At 38.0% G+C, this 18639-nt stretch overlaps 1 protein-coding gene across 14 annotated transcripts in view; it reads left to right on the forward strand.

Moving 5' to 3' along the window:
• KIF16B (kinesin family member 16B) overlaps positions 1-18639 on the forward strand; it is a 160442-nt gene that overhangs the window by 77250 nt on the left and 64553 nt on the right. For 12 of the 14 annotated variants that reach the window (XR_007201973.1, XR_007201974.1, XR_007201976.1 and 9 more), the window contains exons 16-20: positions 3572-3654; positions 3846-3934; positions 10727-10759; positions 11099-11152; positions 12522-13877. Coding sequence is in view for 8 of the 14 variants with exons in the window: in XM_048296073.1 (XP_048152030.1) it covers positions 3572-3654; positions 3846-3934; positions 10727-10759; positions 11099-11152; positions 12522-13877 (1615 nt within the window). In the remaining 6 variants the exon portion in view is untranslated. The remainder of the gene's footprint in view (positions 1-3571; positions 3655-3845; positions 3935-10726; positions 10760-11098; positions 11153-12521; positions 13878-18639) is intronic. The other 2 variants (XM_048296069.1, XM_048296070.1) reach the window with 1 other exon arrangement.

Below are 18639 nucleotides of genomic sequence, written 5' to 3' on the forward strand. Positions count from 1 at the left end.
AGGCCTCTCCTCTTCCTTGGGAGTCTTTCTGATGAAGACCAGTAGTCTTCCTCACAGTGCACTTTTCACCTTTCTCCCTGGGCACGCGTAGTCCTTTGAGGAGTGATGCAGCAGTCTCTGAAATAATCCTTGTCCCCTCTATCTTGACAAGATTAGGGCAAATTCAGTTTCTTAGGTTTTGTAATTAACATCTGCTGTCTGAACTAACATTTGCTGTCTCCCAATAGTTAACTTGTGCTTACATGAGTTAGCTATTGACTGCCCCTTCCTCATCTCCCGCACCACGTGTGGTGAGTGAGGGCACAGAAACAGCTTAACATAAAGAAAACAATGACAGTGAAGATTAGCCCCCAATGACTGGAGATTTGAAAGGAGGGATGCCCTTACAGACTGTTCCAGCAGGCAGTCTCTGGGCAGGTGCATGGGGCTTCCCCCGATGTCGATGCACTGGCTGCTGCTCCGGTTCACTCCTGTGGAGTGTCAGTCGTGGCCTCCCCTCCTTTTCCTCCAGCTGAGATGTCCAAATCTCTGGGGCCTCAGGCCTTGACCTGTGTAGGATGGGTCCCCCCGTGTTCAGCTGTTTTGGCAGCTGTTTCTGTGGTCAGTAACACTTGGAAAGGTCCATGCCATTTCACCACCAGTGGTGCTTCTTTCCACTCCTTAACTAGGACCCAATCTCCTGGTTGGATGTTATGAATAGCAAGGTCCAAAGGCAGGGTCTGTGCCAGTTGAGCTTCCTGTCAATGAGATCTCACAAGAGACAGTATCTGGGCCACATATTGGTTTAAATATGCATGCCCCCTCACTAGGTTGAGAATTACAAGGGTAAGGAATTCCAAACATCAGTTCAAAGGGAGATAATTGAATGTCTCCCCTGGGTCTGGCCCTTATTCTTCCTAAAGCCAGTGGTAAGAGCCGTACCCATGGCATCTTGGTTTCTATCACCAGCTTCAAAAGGTGTTTCTGTATTTCTCCATTCATCCTTTCAACCTGGCCCGAGCTCTGGGGGAGCCAGGGGGTATGGAGGTTCCATTGTGTTCCTAAAGCAGCCATAACCCCTTGAAGAATTTTTCCTGTAGAATGAGTTCCTCTATCTGAGTCTATTGGTTCCACAATCCTGTATCTTGGAATATTTGTTCCAAAAATACTTTAATAACTGATCCTGTAGTTGCTGAAACAGCTGGAAATGCTTCTGGCCACCCTGTTAACTGACATACTATTACCGGAAGATATTTAAACTGCCACTCAGACATTTCGGTAAAATCCACCTGGCATCCTTGGAAGGGTCATACAGCCAGAGGCTTCCCTCCCCTGGCAATTTTCTTTGTAACCCTGTTAATGGTTTTAGCACAAATCAAACAACCTTCAAGAGCTCACTTTGCCAGAGTAAAAAGACCCACAGCAGCATACATTTTGAGGAAGGCTTCTGCCAGTCCTCGGGTGCCCCAATGACTCCCTTCGTGAAGTTGTTTTAATAACTGTAGGGCCACAGCTTTTAGTATCCACTGCTTACTATACCTTATAAACCAATTATCCCCTGTTTCCTCTGCCCCACTCTGTTTTAATTATCTCAAGTTCCTCTGGTGAAGAGACAGTTTCTCTGGCAGCGGTGCAGTTACTGGGAGTAAGGGGAGGATCTTAGAGATTTCTGGCAACAGTGCAGCTTTCCAAGCCTCTTCATCAGCCAGTCGGTTACCTATTGCCTCCTCTGAGCACCCTGCCTGATCTCCCCATGCGTGTATAATTGCCACCCTTTTTGGTAAATTCACCACCTCCAATAGGTGAGAGATTAAGGTCTCATGAGATAACGTTTTTCCCCTGCAGGCTAATAAACTTCTTTCTTCCCAAAGTTTCCCAAACGCATGCATCACCCCATATTCATATTTAGAATCAGTAAAAACATTCACTATCTTGTCCCAGTATAATTCACAGGCTCTCACAAGCGCATACAGCTCCGCTGTCTGAGCTGACCACGTGGGCGGCAACCTCCCCCTTTCCTTTAATTCCCTTCCATTAACGATAGCGTATCCTGTAAATCGTTTCCCTTCTACCACCCTTGAAGACACATCAATAAACACATTTTCTCCCTCAGGCCAAGGAGTGTCTCACAAATCTTCCCTAGCCCGGGTCTGGAGATCTACCACCTAAATGCAGTCATGGATTTCTTCCCAGCTCCCTCTCCAGGGCTGTTCAAACAGGAGGCTGGGTTAAACCCTTCCCTACTTTTCAATTCTAAATCTTCCTGTTCCATTAAACAAGATTCATACTGTAATAACCGAGCGCTGGTCATACACTTAGAGGCTCTCTCAGTTAACAAAGCTTTAACCTGATGTGACACTGTAAAAATCAGATACCCCGCCCCTTGTCAGTTTTCAGACCTCTGTTACCATCAGAGCTGTGGCTGAACAATTCTGCAGACAATGAGGTCAGCCTCTGGCCACTGGGTCTAACAACTTAGAAAAATAAGCAACAGGCTGCCGTGCTTTCATTTTCCTATGGAATTTATGGTTCTTTCCATTGCTTCTTTATCTCTCAGTATCTATCTTTACCTGTCAGCAAACCCACAGTTTGTTTGTAAAGACAAATCTCTCTCATTCCTTTCACTAATTAATCTGATTTTAAGAGAAGCATTCCTTGCTAAGGGTATAATTTCATTATCAGATGGTAAGAATTTGTAGTGATGAGTTTAAGTACAGTTTTTTTCATACTGTGAGTGTAATGGAGTCCTTATTCTTTTTAAAAATGCTTCATACCAACTGACACATAAATGCTTGCTTCTGAGGTGGTGAACTTGGAAGACTTCCATGTTACGACAGTAGTGAGACATCACTGACAATATACTTCTTAGTAGGGAAGTACTAATCTTGGTACCATTGTCTTTAAAATATGATAAGAATTCCTCAGAATCTCATTATCTCTGACCTATACCTTAACTGATTAAATACAGTAATAGATGTGCATCGAGCAATATGAATTATTCAAGGTTCTTCCATCAGAAAATAGCTGTTGGGTATTAAAGTCTAATAATCCTGTTTTGAGTGGCAATAAATTTCAGTGTTCCACATGGGGAAGAAAAATGTGCGAGTACAAATAGTGGAGATCTGGAGCTTTTAGTGTAGTTGGATTCAAACCTGACCAGTTTGATCAGTAGTGGATGGACAAGTTTGTTCTTAGTCACATTTACAGATGTTCCTGTTGAATCTGCACCTGCTGGTGGCTTCCAAAGCACCGTTAAAGAGGATATAGATCAAATTGGACAGCTGCTTCCTTTCCCTATGTTTATTCTTTAACTGAACTCCATGAACATGATTGACCTTGTGTCCATTGTATTCATGCAGTGTGTGAACATGTGTGGGTTTTCATTTTTGTTTAAGGAGGAAGAGGAAGGAGTACACTGTATGCATAAGTTAAGGTAGCTGTGACTATGCATGGTTATACATACACTTGTCAGAATGCATTTTCATTTTGTTCTTGCTTAATGGAAGTCTTTGCTTACGTGTTGCGTGTCTGAAAAATTACGTGGTACTTTCAGCTGCAGAATGTTGTCAGTGAGTGGTGTTTTTCTCATCAGGTGCTGTTATATTACTTGGAAGAACCAACATGTTTCGCTTTAACCACCCTAAAGAAGCTGCTAAGCTAAGGGAGAAAAGAAAGGTGAGATTAAATCAGTGTTTGGTAAATTTAAACCTTTTCACAATTTTATTTCTAATATAGACATGCCTTGATTGTTGTATCATGCCTTTTTTAATTTGCTTCCTGTACTTTAGTTAATATTTCATCAATGCAAGAGTTTTTAAGCACATCATTGCTTGTCTAATAGTTTTATTTTATGGTCTTATTGTTAGAGTGGACTGTTATCTTCCTTCAGCTTGTCTATGACTGATCTTTCTAAATCTTGTGAGAACCTGTCAGCAGTTATGCTCTATAATCCAGGGTGAGTATGTTCTAAAATACAGTTGTTATAATTCCAATCTTTCTTCATTTTAGCTGTTTGAAATGTTCCGGAAGCATTATGACAGTTCAGCAAAATAATGCCATGGCAAATTTTATGTTTGTACTTTCTTCAGAATTACAAGTTAACTGTTCTTCCAGAGAAAAATGCATTTTGAACTGAAAATTAAGATTTCTTAAGTTCATGTCATACCAATACAAGCATAAAAAGGCTGAGAAATGAATGTCTTGTGTTCTCCATCAGTACCTCTGAGTAGGTGGACAAGTTAGGATATGGAAAAAAGTTTTATTATGCAGTTACAATGACATAGAATGCTTATGGTAAAGAAGCTGTTTTTAGTGATTTTTCCACTGTTCCTTAAGTGACTTACCGAGAGTTTGTGGTGTTTTGTTCTAATTTTTTTTTCCATAGCTAGGGCCTGTGTTTTGAGTATGAGATGAGGCACTTTAACCACCTATGTACTTTTGAAAAGTTGCCTGTAAATTGCATTATAGCCTTGGATAGTGCAGCTTTATTCCCAAGTTTTACTGTGGGGTTGTTCTTTATCCATTAGAATTTAGGAAGATTAGAGAGGTAATAATAACTTTTAGTTAAACGATGCCTGAAATATAGGGATTGTGTTCAATAACACTGCTTCAAATGTGACTGTTACTCTTTTGCTACTGAGCTACTTACAGAGATCTAAAGATTGTGAACTGGTGGCTAATAAATTACATCGTATTTTTAGATGGAGATGATAAGATAAAAAAAGCATAGTATAAGTATACTTTCCTATTTCTTCAGCTTTTCAACTAGTTGAATCTAAAAACTTTCAGTGACAGTTGGTAGTATTATGTTTTCTGTGAGCTGGGGAAAAGTTCCTGGCTGTTGTTACCTCTGGTTATTGGTGAGCTGTTCTGGGCTTTTCCCTGACTGAGAATGTTATTCTGCTATAATATTGTTATGAATAATTGCATTATACTGGATAGTACTGACCTTAACTTTGCAGTCAGCATAGAGTAGGACAGATTGTTTCAGCATTGCCTCACTACTCCCTCAGATTTACAGCAAAATGTGATGGCATGGACAAGGCCCAGTGCTTAAAAATGATTTCCCAGCCCGAGCAGTCATACTGTCTTCAGGTAATGCCAAATCCATGCCTTACTGAAAGGATTTTTCCTGCAGAACTTATTTAAAAAGAAAAAAAAAAAGAGAGAGGGAGTCTGGAGAGTTACTTGATTGTCTCTGATGGAGTAGATTGCAAGGTCATCTACTATTTTTTTTCCTTATCAGTTTGCATCTTGTCTTGCTTTCCTGGAAATCAAACAGTATGGATAATATTATTAGATTGTCATTGTATGCAGCAATTTTTTGAAACACTGCCATTTTTCCCATCTAACACTTCTTGTGACTTTACCTTTCTTGCGTGTGATTGTGAGAGTACTCTTGCTCTTGAAATTGAGAATAAGATTAGGGGAAGTACTCATAATATTCCTGAACACTTCATGCCTGTGTTTTATTAAACTATAAACTATAAGCAGAGGGTTAATATATTGATATTCTCTCATTAGTCTGCATTCAGTTAATATTTGTGAGTAATAGATATTTTTTTCCTGCTTAATTTGTGAACACAAGAAAGGTTTATGCTTAAGGCTCATAATGCATAAGGAATGCCAGGTCACTTGTTTGTGAGCAGTAAAACCTATCTGAAATTGTTCTGTAATCACTGTAATGGGCATATGTTTTAATAAGTGAGGAAGCTTCTGAATCATAGAATCGTTTGGGTTGGAAGGGACCTTTAAAAATCACCTAGTTCCAACCTCCCCTTCTTCAACTAGACCAGGTTGCTCAGAACCCCATCCACCCTGACCTTGAATCTTTCCAGGCACAGGGCATCTACCACCTCTCTGGGCACTTTGTGCCACCCTCATTGTAAAAAATTTCTTCTTTAAATCTATTCTGAATCTACCTTGTTTCAATGTAAAACCTTTACCCCTTGTCCTATTTCAGCAGCTCTGCTGCCAAATTTGTCCCCATCCCCATTCAAGTAATGAAAGGGTGAAGCGAGCTCTCCCTGGAGCCTTCTCTTCTCCAGGCTGAACAACCACAGCTCTCAGCCTATTTGCATAGGAGAGGTGCCCAGCCCTCTGAGCATGTTTGTGGCCCTTGACTGGACTTGCTTCAACAGTTCAATGCCTTCCTGTGCTGGGTCCCCAGACCTGGACACAGCACTCCAGGTGGGCTCTCACCCAAGCAGAGCCTTGGGGCAGAACCACCTCTCTGGATCGCTACTCATGCTGCTTTGGATGCAGCCCAGGACACATTTCATGTAACTGATACTATACCTAAGAATACACATGGTTCATACAGTGTGGAAATGAGTGTTGTCCTAATAGATCAGTGATTAAAAAAAACAAACACCTTTGTGTCCTCTTCCCCCCTAAAAAACAACCCCTTCAAAAAAAACCCCAACCCTGCAAAAAACTCCAAACCTCAAATGTTACTTTTCTATCTGCTTTTATACTGCTGCAAAAGCAGGCTCTGAAGGTTGCACTGCCATTTACCTGAGCCCTACAAATCAGTAGAAGAAAGCATCTTCCATAATTGATACATCTTTATGGACAGCAATGAGGCAACAGCGCTTTTCAGCTTAGTCTGGGGTACCCTGACAATTTTAACTTTATTTATGTTGATGCTAGCGCTGTTTTTTTAGCATCTCCTCTTTGTAACAGAACTGGGATTTTTCTGATCGTGTGGTGAGGTTGTCACAAAGAGATAATTGTTCAGAAGGTTATTTTAAGGGTTACAGGGGGCTGGGATAAATGCAAGTTAAAGAAAAGAATATGTTTTGAATAAAGCAGACTCTGAACTCTCTACTTCCAGCTAAAAATGCTGCCAAGTAAATGCTGTGCTACAATGGTTATTCTTCTTAGTGGTGACTATGTTCAGCCTGGATGAAACATTCAATAAATTGTATCTCTGAGTATCAAAGGCAGGGTAATTGTACCCAAGAAGTGGGGTGGAGCATGTTGAATTCTGGAAAAGTGTTGAATGGAAAAGAATATCCTACACTAAATCTAGTTCGTTGGGGATTTTTTGTTTGTTTGTTTGTTTGTTTTATCAGGAGCAATGCTATGACCCTTTTCTTCAATAGACTGGAGTATCAGTTTCTCACTACATGACGTTATACTGCCCACCACCAGTGCAGGCCAAGAGTCAGTATCTGGCCCTTTGGGTTTCTTTCTGTGCAATTTTTGTGTCTGACTAGCATTCTGCCTGTTATTAATTTAGCCTTTTCAAGACTACTTTTTCTTCCAGTTTCTGTATTGATAACCTAAGGATGTAGCTAAATTTGCAATTTTTGTAGGTTGCAGTAAAGGTTCTGGTAAGATCTAGCATCTGTAGCAATCAATGGCAGAAGAGCCTGTGGGGTATTACCTTCAGTTGTTGTGAAAGCAACATAATGGATCTTGCTTACTGTATCTGTATCTTTTCCATGTGAAAACCAGCATTATCCTTAAAAGTGTTTTCAGATGGATGGTCTTTTCTTGTGTGCACTTTTTTGTTTGGCTGTTGATTTCCCGTATGTGGGAATCAATCTCGTTGCATAAAATTTTGACTTAATGTGCAAAATTCTTCGTTCTACTTCTTCCCAGTCTTTGTCTTTAATCTAGTGTCATGGAACACTACTTCAGATAATAAGCTTTGGATAAAATAGAATTTTGCATGTAGATTTATGCTGAAGATTTCCTTTGTGGACCTTTTCTTAGCTACATGATATTGTAACTGTAAAATTATTGATGAGAAACCTTGGTCATGGGTTTAGTATGGGGGGTTTAGTTTTCTGTTGTTTTTTTTTTAATTAATCTCATGAATTGGCATACTGAACGGCGTTGTAACATCTCTGTAGTCCTGCCAGTACTCAGTCTTTCCTAACAGATGTAGTATCAGATTGTACTTTTGTGCTGTGTAAATTAAGCTACTGTAGTACCGTGCTAGTAGAACTGACTTCCTTTCTCTGCAGCTTATCTACACTGTGCATATCACTAGATATGACACATTTTGCAGGAAAACGCTGTCTATTTAATTCAACACTGATCAGATTAAGTTCCTTTGTGGGAGATCTACAAAAGAAGAAAGAGTAGATTCTAGTCTTTAATATCTGTGTGTTTCTTTTTAATTTCAAGCTAATATGCTTTTTTCTATTCACAATAGTGCTCACATTAATAAAGGGAATAGAGGTTATGTGAAAAAGATTTTTATTAGGATAGACTAAACCAGAAAACATCAGTCTTGCACCTGTGCTTTATAAAACTGACAGTGACCTGTTATAGCCTGTGGTTTTAGTTTTTTTCTTTTGTGATGCTGAGATTTTTTTTTGTAGTAGCTTTTTAAAGAAACAAGGTTACTCCAGTCAGGCCTGTCCTGCCTCCCCAGATTCTCTCCTGTTCCGAAATAACTTTGAGCCCACAATGAGTTTGAAGCAAATAGTCCAGAGGTCTCAAAAGTGGTGAGTTCCTAAATATATTAAGAAAATAGGCAGCCAGCTAAGGAAGACTGGCATCATTCTTATCCCTGCAGAAGAAAGGCTGCCTTAGAGAATGGAGACACTGTGAATAAATAATCTCATTGTTTGAGGGCCTTCACTGGAGCGCAGACCATCTTAGGCACCTCCAGGTCTAAAATGCATTAAATACACGTTTTTAAAACATCTTGGTGTTGTGTTTGGAGGCTTTTGACTGGAGCCATTTTCAGTGAAGAAAACCAGTTTTTTCACAATGAATTCCTTTTTCCTGAACAACTTCTTGGGCACCTCCAGCTTCATTTCAGTGTAAGGTAAAACTGATTGTCATAACGCCACTGTTGCAGGTATTAGGGACAATTACTCAAAGAGAAAATCAGAGAATTTTTAATCACCAATCTTTTTATACCAGACTGATTGCTGTGATGGTCCATTTTCTTTGTGTTAGATCTCAATCAAAAGTTAGTTACCATTTTTATGCTTACATCAAATATATCTGCCGAATCATGTGTTTTATAGGACAATCGAAACACCAAAAGGTTTTGCTCTGGGTTTTGCATGTTATGTTAGCTGATCTAACATTTTACTTCATTGTGGCTTAACCAAGCATGGGAATACAGTCAAATTGTTCTTTGCTAGCTGTCTAAGTAAAGATGGTCTGTGTCAGATAGTGCCCAAAGGAAACCTGCATTTCCACAAGCCAGAGCTGTATTCCCCAGGGCCTATATTTTTTGGGACCGAAATAATTATGGCATTTTGTCAGCCAAGCCCTAGGTAAGAAGTGATAGCTAAAAGCTATGAATTCCAGATAGCAGATCATAGCTAAAGGGAGAGATTTTGAGGTATAGCTTCAATAAAAAAAAGGGGGAAGGAAATCCCAAAGCACATGTTAACCTGAATTAAGTTAAACTGAATTAAGTTTTTGCTTTCTGAAGGCCCCCAAGATTGCTGCTTGTTCCCTTTCAGTACTCTGTGGATTTTGCATCCACTTTGTGGATTTCTGCAGCATTACTGCTGCAGCAATTGTGATCAAACTAAAAATACTAAGTTGTCATCATCTATCCTTGTGCTGTAAAGTGCCCACCTTAGTTTAATGCAGATGTGACTGGACTCTTGGTGAGACAGTTGCATAAGAAGCTCTGAATGCCTGGAGCTGGGTATAAAAATCTGCATAGGCTAATCGCTTAAGGATTGTAGAAGACTTTTTTTTTAATGAATTTTTAAGAAATAGGGAAAAGTGAAATACAGAATTTGTGAAAGTAGTCATTCTCCCTTATTGCAGCCATTAGAAAGATGCTTCTTGAATATGGAGGAATCAAAGTTCGTTATAGTAGCTTTATAAATGTTAGATTATTGGGGTACTATTTGCATATTTCCAAGGACAATTTCTTTTTGTTGTATGCATTTCTATGACTTTTTGAAAAGAGATACTAAAAATGCCTTATTTTTAGAAACCTATCTATATAATTGTGGTCATGATGTCTTAAACTGCAATGTATCAAAAATTTGAAGTTAACCTGTGGTGCAGTCTAGCATTTTTTTTCAGTATTTATGGACTGTTTCACTAACCTGCATATCCTTAAGCTGTAACAAGCCTGAAATAACTGAATATGTATGTATTTGGTTGAGTAATTTAATCCATATAAAGGTTCTTTTTGCCTTTTTAATATTTGTTATTAAAAAGTTCCTTAAAGAAAAGATAAATCAAATGAAATTAAAATAAGAAAAGTACTTGTGTACAACTGTAATAAAAGCTGATATTGAAAAATGACATAAAATGCTCTCCCGTTCTTATTCAGAACCTTGTCAAACTAAATACATTAAAATCTCAAAATATTTTAAATGAATGGGTTTGAATTGTGTTCTGTGCTTCAGTGTTGCACTTCGGGGTTTTTCAACCCCGCTGATTACAACGTAGGAATGTTTGGGATTTTTTTCTTTTTCTTGGAAGGAAATGGCAGAACTATTAGCACACACTACTGTAGTTTTGTAGCCCTTTCCCTTCTCAGAAGTGGCTAAGTTAATAAGCCATAGGATGAAGAGAATAATTTTTGGCGTTTGTCATTGGCATTTGAAAAATGTGTTTAGAAAGAATAATTATTTGAATTCTACTTCTGAGATTTAGTATGATAAATGTTCTATGAATCTAACCAATTTAATCTCCAATAAAACAAAGCGCTGTTGATTTTAAAGTATTCTGTACTGCTAATATGCTTTTTCTATCAATTCCTTTCTCAATTGATCGCTCTGTTTCCCCCTGCCTCCCATGGCAGTCTTTTCCCTGTAAAAGGACCGATCTGTCTAAGGTAGAGAAGTTAAATTTTTATGTACTGATTGCCATGTCTGCATGTAGTTAACTCGCAGAGGCTATGCTAATCATCTATGTGTCTTGCTTAACTTTCCTTTTAAAATACCTTTTCCCCAGAAATTAATTTATTTTTCTATTTATACTCAAGTCAGCATGATACCTAATTTGTAACCTTAATGAAAGAACTATTTTCTGTTCTTGTAGAAGTAGTCTTACAAAACTTCATTTGTATCATTGTTATCATCTAACCAGACAGTAACTTGCATCGTCTTCCTATTTTTGTGATACTCAGAAAACAACCTTTTTACTGTATTCTTTATTTTTTTTTTAAAATCAGGCTAGAATTTGAGAGACAGCAACGAGAAGAGCTTGAAAAATTAGAAAGTAAAAGGTAACATTGTCCTCTGTGGTATTTATGTGTGTCTATATATACAAGTTATAGACTGATTTAAATAATGATTTTGGAATCACAGTGTTATTCAGCAAGCAGATGATCCTGAACAGCTGAATTGGAGCTGACTGATATTTAGCAAAGAAACTCTGGAATACAAAGGTGTAAGGAGGATAGATTGTAGAGATATAATATATTACCCTTGCTCTTAACTTTCATGGTTTTACCTTAAAAGATGGCAAATTTCATTCTTTATTCATATCTCTTTTTTATGGTTTGTTTGTCTTTGGATTGAATCGTGATAGGAACAACTCATGTGTTACACTCTGCTTCTCTTATATCAAGCTGTGGTGTGGAATGGGCATACTAATCATGCTTTTCAGAACGTTATGTGGAAGTTGGCTTGAAATACAAAAGAAAGCATTGTTATCAGCTGGCAAACTGAGCTGATTGTTTTGGCTCAGCATACCTGCTAAGATTGTGGAAGTGAATAGCTGTGCCTTGTTGCAGATCTCAGCACTGATTAGATTCACAAGCTGAAAACCTTTCTGCCTTCTCAGCTTGAGATGGTGTGGTCCATTTTGATAAAGCTCTTTATGTAGTTGGACTAAGTGAAGTAAACTCGGAAAAATCCTAAAGCTCTGAAGCACTGAAAGATACTATTCAGCAACTAATGCAAATAGGATCACTGATATTTGTTATTTTTTTGTTATTTTGTTATTTTGGTGGAATTTGAATTCAGGTTGTGCAGAAGTTAATCTACTTGTACTTTAATTCATCTGACTTCTCTCAAAATAACCAGTCAACTTGCAGGTTGTCTCTATTTGTATTATGGGGATAATGGTGACCCTCAAGTAAGAGAGATTACACAGGACATAATAATTTATCTTAAATTTTATAATCCTGTTGATCAGTAATTCAGTTGGAGTTACCTAAAGTGAAAATATTACTTTAATTCATCTGTTGGCTTAAATTTGGTGAGGCAAATTGCTGATCAAGTCCTTCTATACAAGTTTTTGTGCATGAGAATGTAGGTATGTAAAAAAAAATACATATTTACTCTGTGCTGTGTGCATGGATATGTTCTATCAATATTTTTATTGGATTTGACAGAACTAATATAGTCTAATTTTTTAATAACATAAGTGCTATATAACATGTCTTCCTATGACTTTGTATATCCACAGCTTTTTATACTGACAGAGACCATATGAATTTCTTTTTGATTTGTCTCATGCATTGAGTCATTTCCAAGTGATGAAGGATCTTAACCTGTAGCAAAACAAAAGTATTAAAAAAAGAAATGGTTATATATACTCAGAAATCCTTATCCAAACCTTTTTAACTTCGTGTAAATGTTTTACTGTAGGAAACAAATAGAAGAGATGGAAGAAAAACAAAAATCTGACAAAGCAGAACTTGTAAGAATGCAGCAAGAAGTAGAGTCACAGCGCAAAGAGACAGAAATAGTTCAGCTGCAAATACGAAAACAGGAAGAGAGTCTGAAACGGAGAAGTGTTCACATTGAAAGCAGGTTAAAGGATTTGCTGGCTGAAAAAGAAAAGTTTGAAGAAGAAAGATTACGGGAACAACAGGAGATAGAGCTTCAAAAGAAAAAGCAGCAGGAAGAAATTTTTGCCCGGGTCAAAGAGGAGTTGCAGCGACTACAAGAACTTAATCATAATGAAAAAGCAGAGAAAATGCAGATTTTTCATGAACTTGAAAAACTAAAAAAGGAAAAAGATGAGCAGTATCTTAAGCTGGAATCAGAAAAAAAGAGGCTTGAAGAACAGGAAAGAGAACAGGTGATGCTGGTGGCTCACCTAGAGGAACAGCTTCGAGAGAAGCAGGTCATGATAGAGCTCCTGAAGAGAGGGGATGTGCAAAGAGTAGAAGAAGAGAGAAGAGATCTTGAAGAGCTCAGAGAATCTCTTTTAAAAGTCAAGGAAGCCCGATCTGAAGGTGATGAAAACCATGAAGAGTTAGAAAAAGCACAGTATGATTTTGTAGAGTTTAAAAGGAAACAGCTGGAACAGTTGGCTATTTTGGAAAAAGATTTAATTCAACAAATGGATCACCTAGAAAAGGAAGTAGCAGATGAAAAAAGAGCTTTGGAGCACTTAAAATTTGCACATGAAGAACATTTATATCTCAAGAGAGATGATGAAAACTTTATGGATGCCATACTCAAGGCTGAAGAAGTTGACAAGATAAAGCCAGCAGAATACAGGCTCCAATCTAAAGTACGCCAGCTTGAGTACCTGAAGAGTAATCATTTGCCAGCTCTGCTGGAGGAAAAACAAAGAGCTTCTGAAGTCCTTGATAGGGGCTTGTTAGGGTTAGATAATACACTCTATCAAATAGAGAAAGAAATAGAAGAAAAAGAAGAGCAGCTTGCCCAGTATAGGGCTAGCACAAATCAGCTGCAGCAGCTTCAAGAAACCTTTGAATTCACAGCCAATGTAGCTCGGCAGGAAGGAAAGGTTCGGAAAAAGGAAAAAGAAATCCTTGAATCAAGGGAAAAGCAGCAGAGAGAGGCACTGGAGCAAGCTGTTGCTAAGTTAGAAAAGAGGCATTCTGCTTTGCAGCGTCGTTCCACCATAGACTTTGAAATTGAAGAGCAGAAACAGAAGCTTGCCACCTTGAACAACAGCAGCGGCGAACAGGCAGGGCTGCAGGCGAGTCTGGAAGCTGAGCAGAAAGCTCTTGAACGAGACCGAGAACGGTGAGTGCTGTGGTATCTTCCATTTATCAGAACCTGTCCACAAAAGGGGAATAATTTTATACCTTGGATGATGAGAGCGCAGTTTGTTCAGTGTCCTGGTACTTGAGTTTCTTAATGAATTTCAAGTAGTTTATCCAGAATTGAAACTCTACTGCTTTTTAAATGATTCTTGCTCACTTATTAAGTTCTGGTGTGTTTGAATACTTATCCCATCCTCAGCGGGATATTATATGCATTAGTCATTACAGTACTTAAATTGTTTTACCTACGCAGAAAGCTCAGATATCCTTATGTTCTGCCCTTAGAGCAAATGTACCATCTCACAACTTTTTTCTCTTAAATTATTTCTGTATAACTTTTTTTTTTTTATTAGTGACAAGTTAGATGTTTGTTCAAGATTTGGAGACTGTTACAGTAAACCTGCCAACTGTCTCTCTCAACTGGTGATGAACTGAACACTTCTGGTGTTAAAAGTAAATGGGGGTAGATGTTTAATTTTTAATAGCCCGCTTTCAGGGCTAAATAAAAATTAGCTAGCCATATATCCGTGTAAAATTTGATGATGCTTTTTAAGCTTATTGGAAAATATACAGAGTCTTTAATACTGCCCAGTGTAGTGACAATCCCTTTTAGGCACAGAAGCAATGTCATTAGTTATACTCCCAGTATCTTGTAGCATAACATTTAGCCTAAGTATGGGAGGCTCAGAGAAAAGTCAGTCAGGTCAGGAAAGGATCTTTCTCTGTGGAAGAAGAGGAAAAAATATTTTGGGGTTTTTTTAAACTAAGCAAAAATTCACTAAGATAAATGTATTCAATCCCTGCAGTATAGAAAAAGCACAGCATTGCCATTTTTAAATGTGTTACCTGATTTGCTACTAGTGGAGCTTTAAAACCTGTGAATATCAGTGAAAAAATGAAGTATTTTTTTTCTTGAGGTAGCATTTGTCATTATTTTTTTAATGCTTCGCTAATTTTTCTGAATATTTTTTCATAAGCCCTTCAAACAGATGTGGGAAAACCACCTAAAAGAAGAAACTTGCCTGTAGCCAAATTGAAGAGCTCTTCTGTATTCCGTTCCTTTTAAACCATTATCAGAAGATTTGCTTTATATACAGTGTGTAGAGGTCACTTTTTCAACATTTATAGCTACATTGTTTGGCTTTAGTTAAGTATTTTCAATACTGATTCATCATTTTGTAGTGTATATTGCCATTATTTTCCATAATTGTTGTGAGCATAAAATCTCATTTTCTACACTAAGCATCTCACTTTAGTCAACAAAAGTGAGCTATAAATGACTGGAAGTTCCACAAAAATAGACAGCTTAGTTAGTCCTCAAGATTGCTGGGTTGTGTGGTAAGTGAAAAAATACGTTGTCAGCCAGAAGACTGAGGTTTGGAGAAGATACAAAGGAAGCAAAAAGAGATCTCTTTTTTTTTTCTTCTCTTTTTTTTCTCCTTGTTTTTTTTCTTGTTTACTTTAAACTCCTCGTGCACAGGCTAAATAAAACTTTGAGGTCTTTCAGTGAATAGCCCATGGGCCTGAATAATTCAATTCAGAATGTTTTTGTGAATGTGGAGGCAGGAGAAAGATCTAAAGATACATGAGAATATCTTAAACGTTTCAGGCTATGTATTGCTCTTCTGTTTGAGTTTACATTTCAAAATGTATGATGCCATAGTGATTCAAAGAAATCTACTCCACAGCAAGGTACTGTAAAGTAAAGCACACCTTTATTGGCCAGGCTGGGAGCACACAGGGGTTAACACCTCCATGTGCATGTCTCCCATGGTCATCTTACAGAGGTTTTTTATAAGTTTACAAGTTTGTCATTATACGTTTACATGTTCGTCATCCACCCTTGTTTTGGTCATTTATGTAAAGTTCCGGTCCTAAGGGGTATTAAATGACTTGCGGTTTCCTTATTTTAGGGTTACAAACACGGCACTCTATTCTTAATAAATTGATCACATCTATTTTGCTAATACACACTTAATTCTACTATTACACACTTCGTTGCTATATTAGTTATACTTCATTTATAATTGTGTATTGATTATATTCCTATTCTCCTATTGCATTTTTCTACCCTTTTGTGACAGCTCTTCTATTTGTCATTAAAACAGCAGTTAGCATGCGTCTTCCTCCTTACCGCTTAGCCTGTAGGGATTAGGCCCTTGTTCTGCAGACAAGCAGTTAGCCAAACCCGTTAGCTCGCATTCCATTTCCTTATCACCCTAGTCTACTTGGGTTTGTTTTTAAGAGCAGTTAGCGTTAGGCATAGCATCTCCTATTCAGTTATCATCATAGCCCCTTCCAGGGCTAGGCTTCTTGTCTTGCAAAAGCAATTGCGGTCGAGCATAGCAGCCAACACCCAGCTTTTATTAATCTACACTTTATACTAAAGCACTTATGTTTAAGGAGTTCTATGTTTCATATGTTAAAGGAGTCCTGTGCTTAAAGGAGTCGTGTGTATCAATAGTAAGCCTATGAATTATATATGTTTCTTACTGTTTATCTAGATCCCATTATGTGATTATGTGCTCTGGTTCAGATCAGTGTTAACTCTCTGAAAATGTTTAAATGCAATATTCATTTGAAGTGCTATGCAAGTGTAAGTCCATCATAACTAGATACTATGTTTTTATTTGTTTGAATCATATGGAAGCTCAAAATTATTTCACCTACAGGTGTCTTGGTTTGAGATAATTTAAAGGGGAATGCTCTGGAATGAGTTATCTCCTTTAAGGGTTCCAACAGTCCCTTTCCACCAATAAGAAATGAATATTAATAGATGAAAGTGAAAAAACAGTGGTTTATTAAGAAAAAGAATGCCAATAGTCAGGGGAAAAAAAAAAAAAAGTAAATAACTGCTAGCTATCGAACTGCTAGACCTCACCCTCCCACCGAAACAGAGACCCGAAATACCAGAAAATACCCGTTCCCGATACGGGCCTGGTGGGACGGCTTCGGGCTTTGCAAGACAAGATGGTGTCAGATCTGTCTCATGAAGGCAGGAGGCTCAGGGAGCAGTTCCATCAGCAGATGAAGAGCTTCCCCACAGCAAGGCACAGCAGAGCGGGCATGGCAGTCGAAGCAGCTGGACTGAAGCCACTCAATGTGTCCTCTCCCAGGCTCGGCGTGGTTAGCAGCGGCTGGGGCTGTAGCGGGGCAGCTCCTCTCCACTTCTGCCGGCATGATGCCCCCGGTTTTCGGACAAGCAGCTGCAGAATTCACCCTCAAGGCGGCTCAAACATTGCTACTGCAGTTTCTCTGATCCGAGGAAAAAAACCAAACCAAATTGGAAAGAAAAGTCTTTGCCTAAGCAAAGATCAAGCAGCCCGCGACGCAAATACCATGCTGTAAAAAGCCGTGCAAAAACCTGGGCGGGGAGCTTTTCAAAATGCCTGCACGCCCCGCTCCCACTAGACACACAAGATCTGCGGCTTCAGGATCTTAAAGATACAGTAACAATATTTGGCCTCAGATAATTATGGGCTTCAATATCATTATGAATCACCCCAAGACAACAGGGATGGCCCCCAAAATGATAATTTGAAGTTAACTTAAACTGGGATATGTACACACACATTTTGGCTTTACTGGCAGAGTTTTGGGGCACTAGAATGAACATAAAGCAACTTTAGAGCCATCTTTGAGGCAAGTGGCAAGGCACAGTTCAGTGTACTTATTGGTGGATGCATCACAAGGCTGACTATGTTCATAGCTATAAAAGTGATATCTTCTCATAGTAGGATGTTTACAAACTAAGCTTTATTCCTTTAATGTAAATCTGATTTTTGTGGTTAAATTGATTTTCCATGGATGCAAACACTTTCTTGTATACATCAGCCATCTTTCATTCACTTACCCTCAGGACGCAAGATTGCTGTGCTGCTAATCAAAAGAAATAGATTGCTTCTGGCAGTGCTGCAAAAGTACTCTAAAACTGAAGTAACAAGTCAGCCTAAAAAGCTTCAACATTCATCATCTCTCTAATTTTCTCATTTAACCCCCAGGATGGAATATAGAATTGCACTTCAATTTAGATATGCACAATTGTAGCAGAACTTGTAGAATCCCAGCTTTGCATAGTTTCTCCTGTTTTTGCAAGAACTTATTTTCTTTTATTATTTGATTTCTAAGTAGCCTCTAGAAAAATAAATACCTTTAGAGACAAAAATTGTAATGAAAACGGGGAAGATTATTACTGTGTTACTAATCTAATCTCAGCTACATTACAAGTGAAGAGGGTGTTCTGCAGATTAGTTATAATTTAATTTGAGTAAGTGATGAGTATCGCAATAAGTGCTTCTTATTTCATACAAAATGCCTCAGATATTTTTAGTCAGAAACACAGTACCCAATTTTACATATTGTATTCTGTGCATAAATCTGGGTGGAATTAAATTTATTTGTTAAAGAAAGCAAGGAGGTTTCAAAAGATGATTTCTTATCTATATATATACAATAAGTACTAGATGTTTTATTTTGTAAGTGAATTTTCAAAAACATACATACAGATGGAACAACTGGAAAATGTATATGTGTAGTACACAATTTAAAGATTTTCTTATAGAGAAGTTCTGCCACATCAGTGTTTTATGTTGTCTTTGAGGTTTTTTTGTATTAGTGCTGTATTTTGACTTTTTAATTTTTTTTCCATTTGTTTCTTCATTTATTTCACATGCAAAGATAATACCTGAGGTCATTGGTAGAGTTCTGTAAAAATGAGAATTTATTCAAGTGATTCTAATAGA

This window comes from Corvus hawaiiensis, chromosome 3, assembly GCF_020740725.1.
Source record: "Corvus hawaiiensis isolate bCorHaw1 chromosome 3, bCorHaw1.pri.cur, whole genome shotgun sequence".
Taxonomy (NCBI): Eukaryota; Metazoa; Chordata; class Aves; order Passeriformes; family Corvidae; genus Corvus; species Corvus hawaiiensis.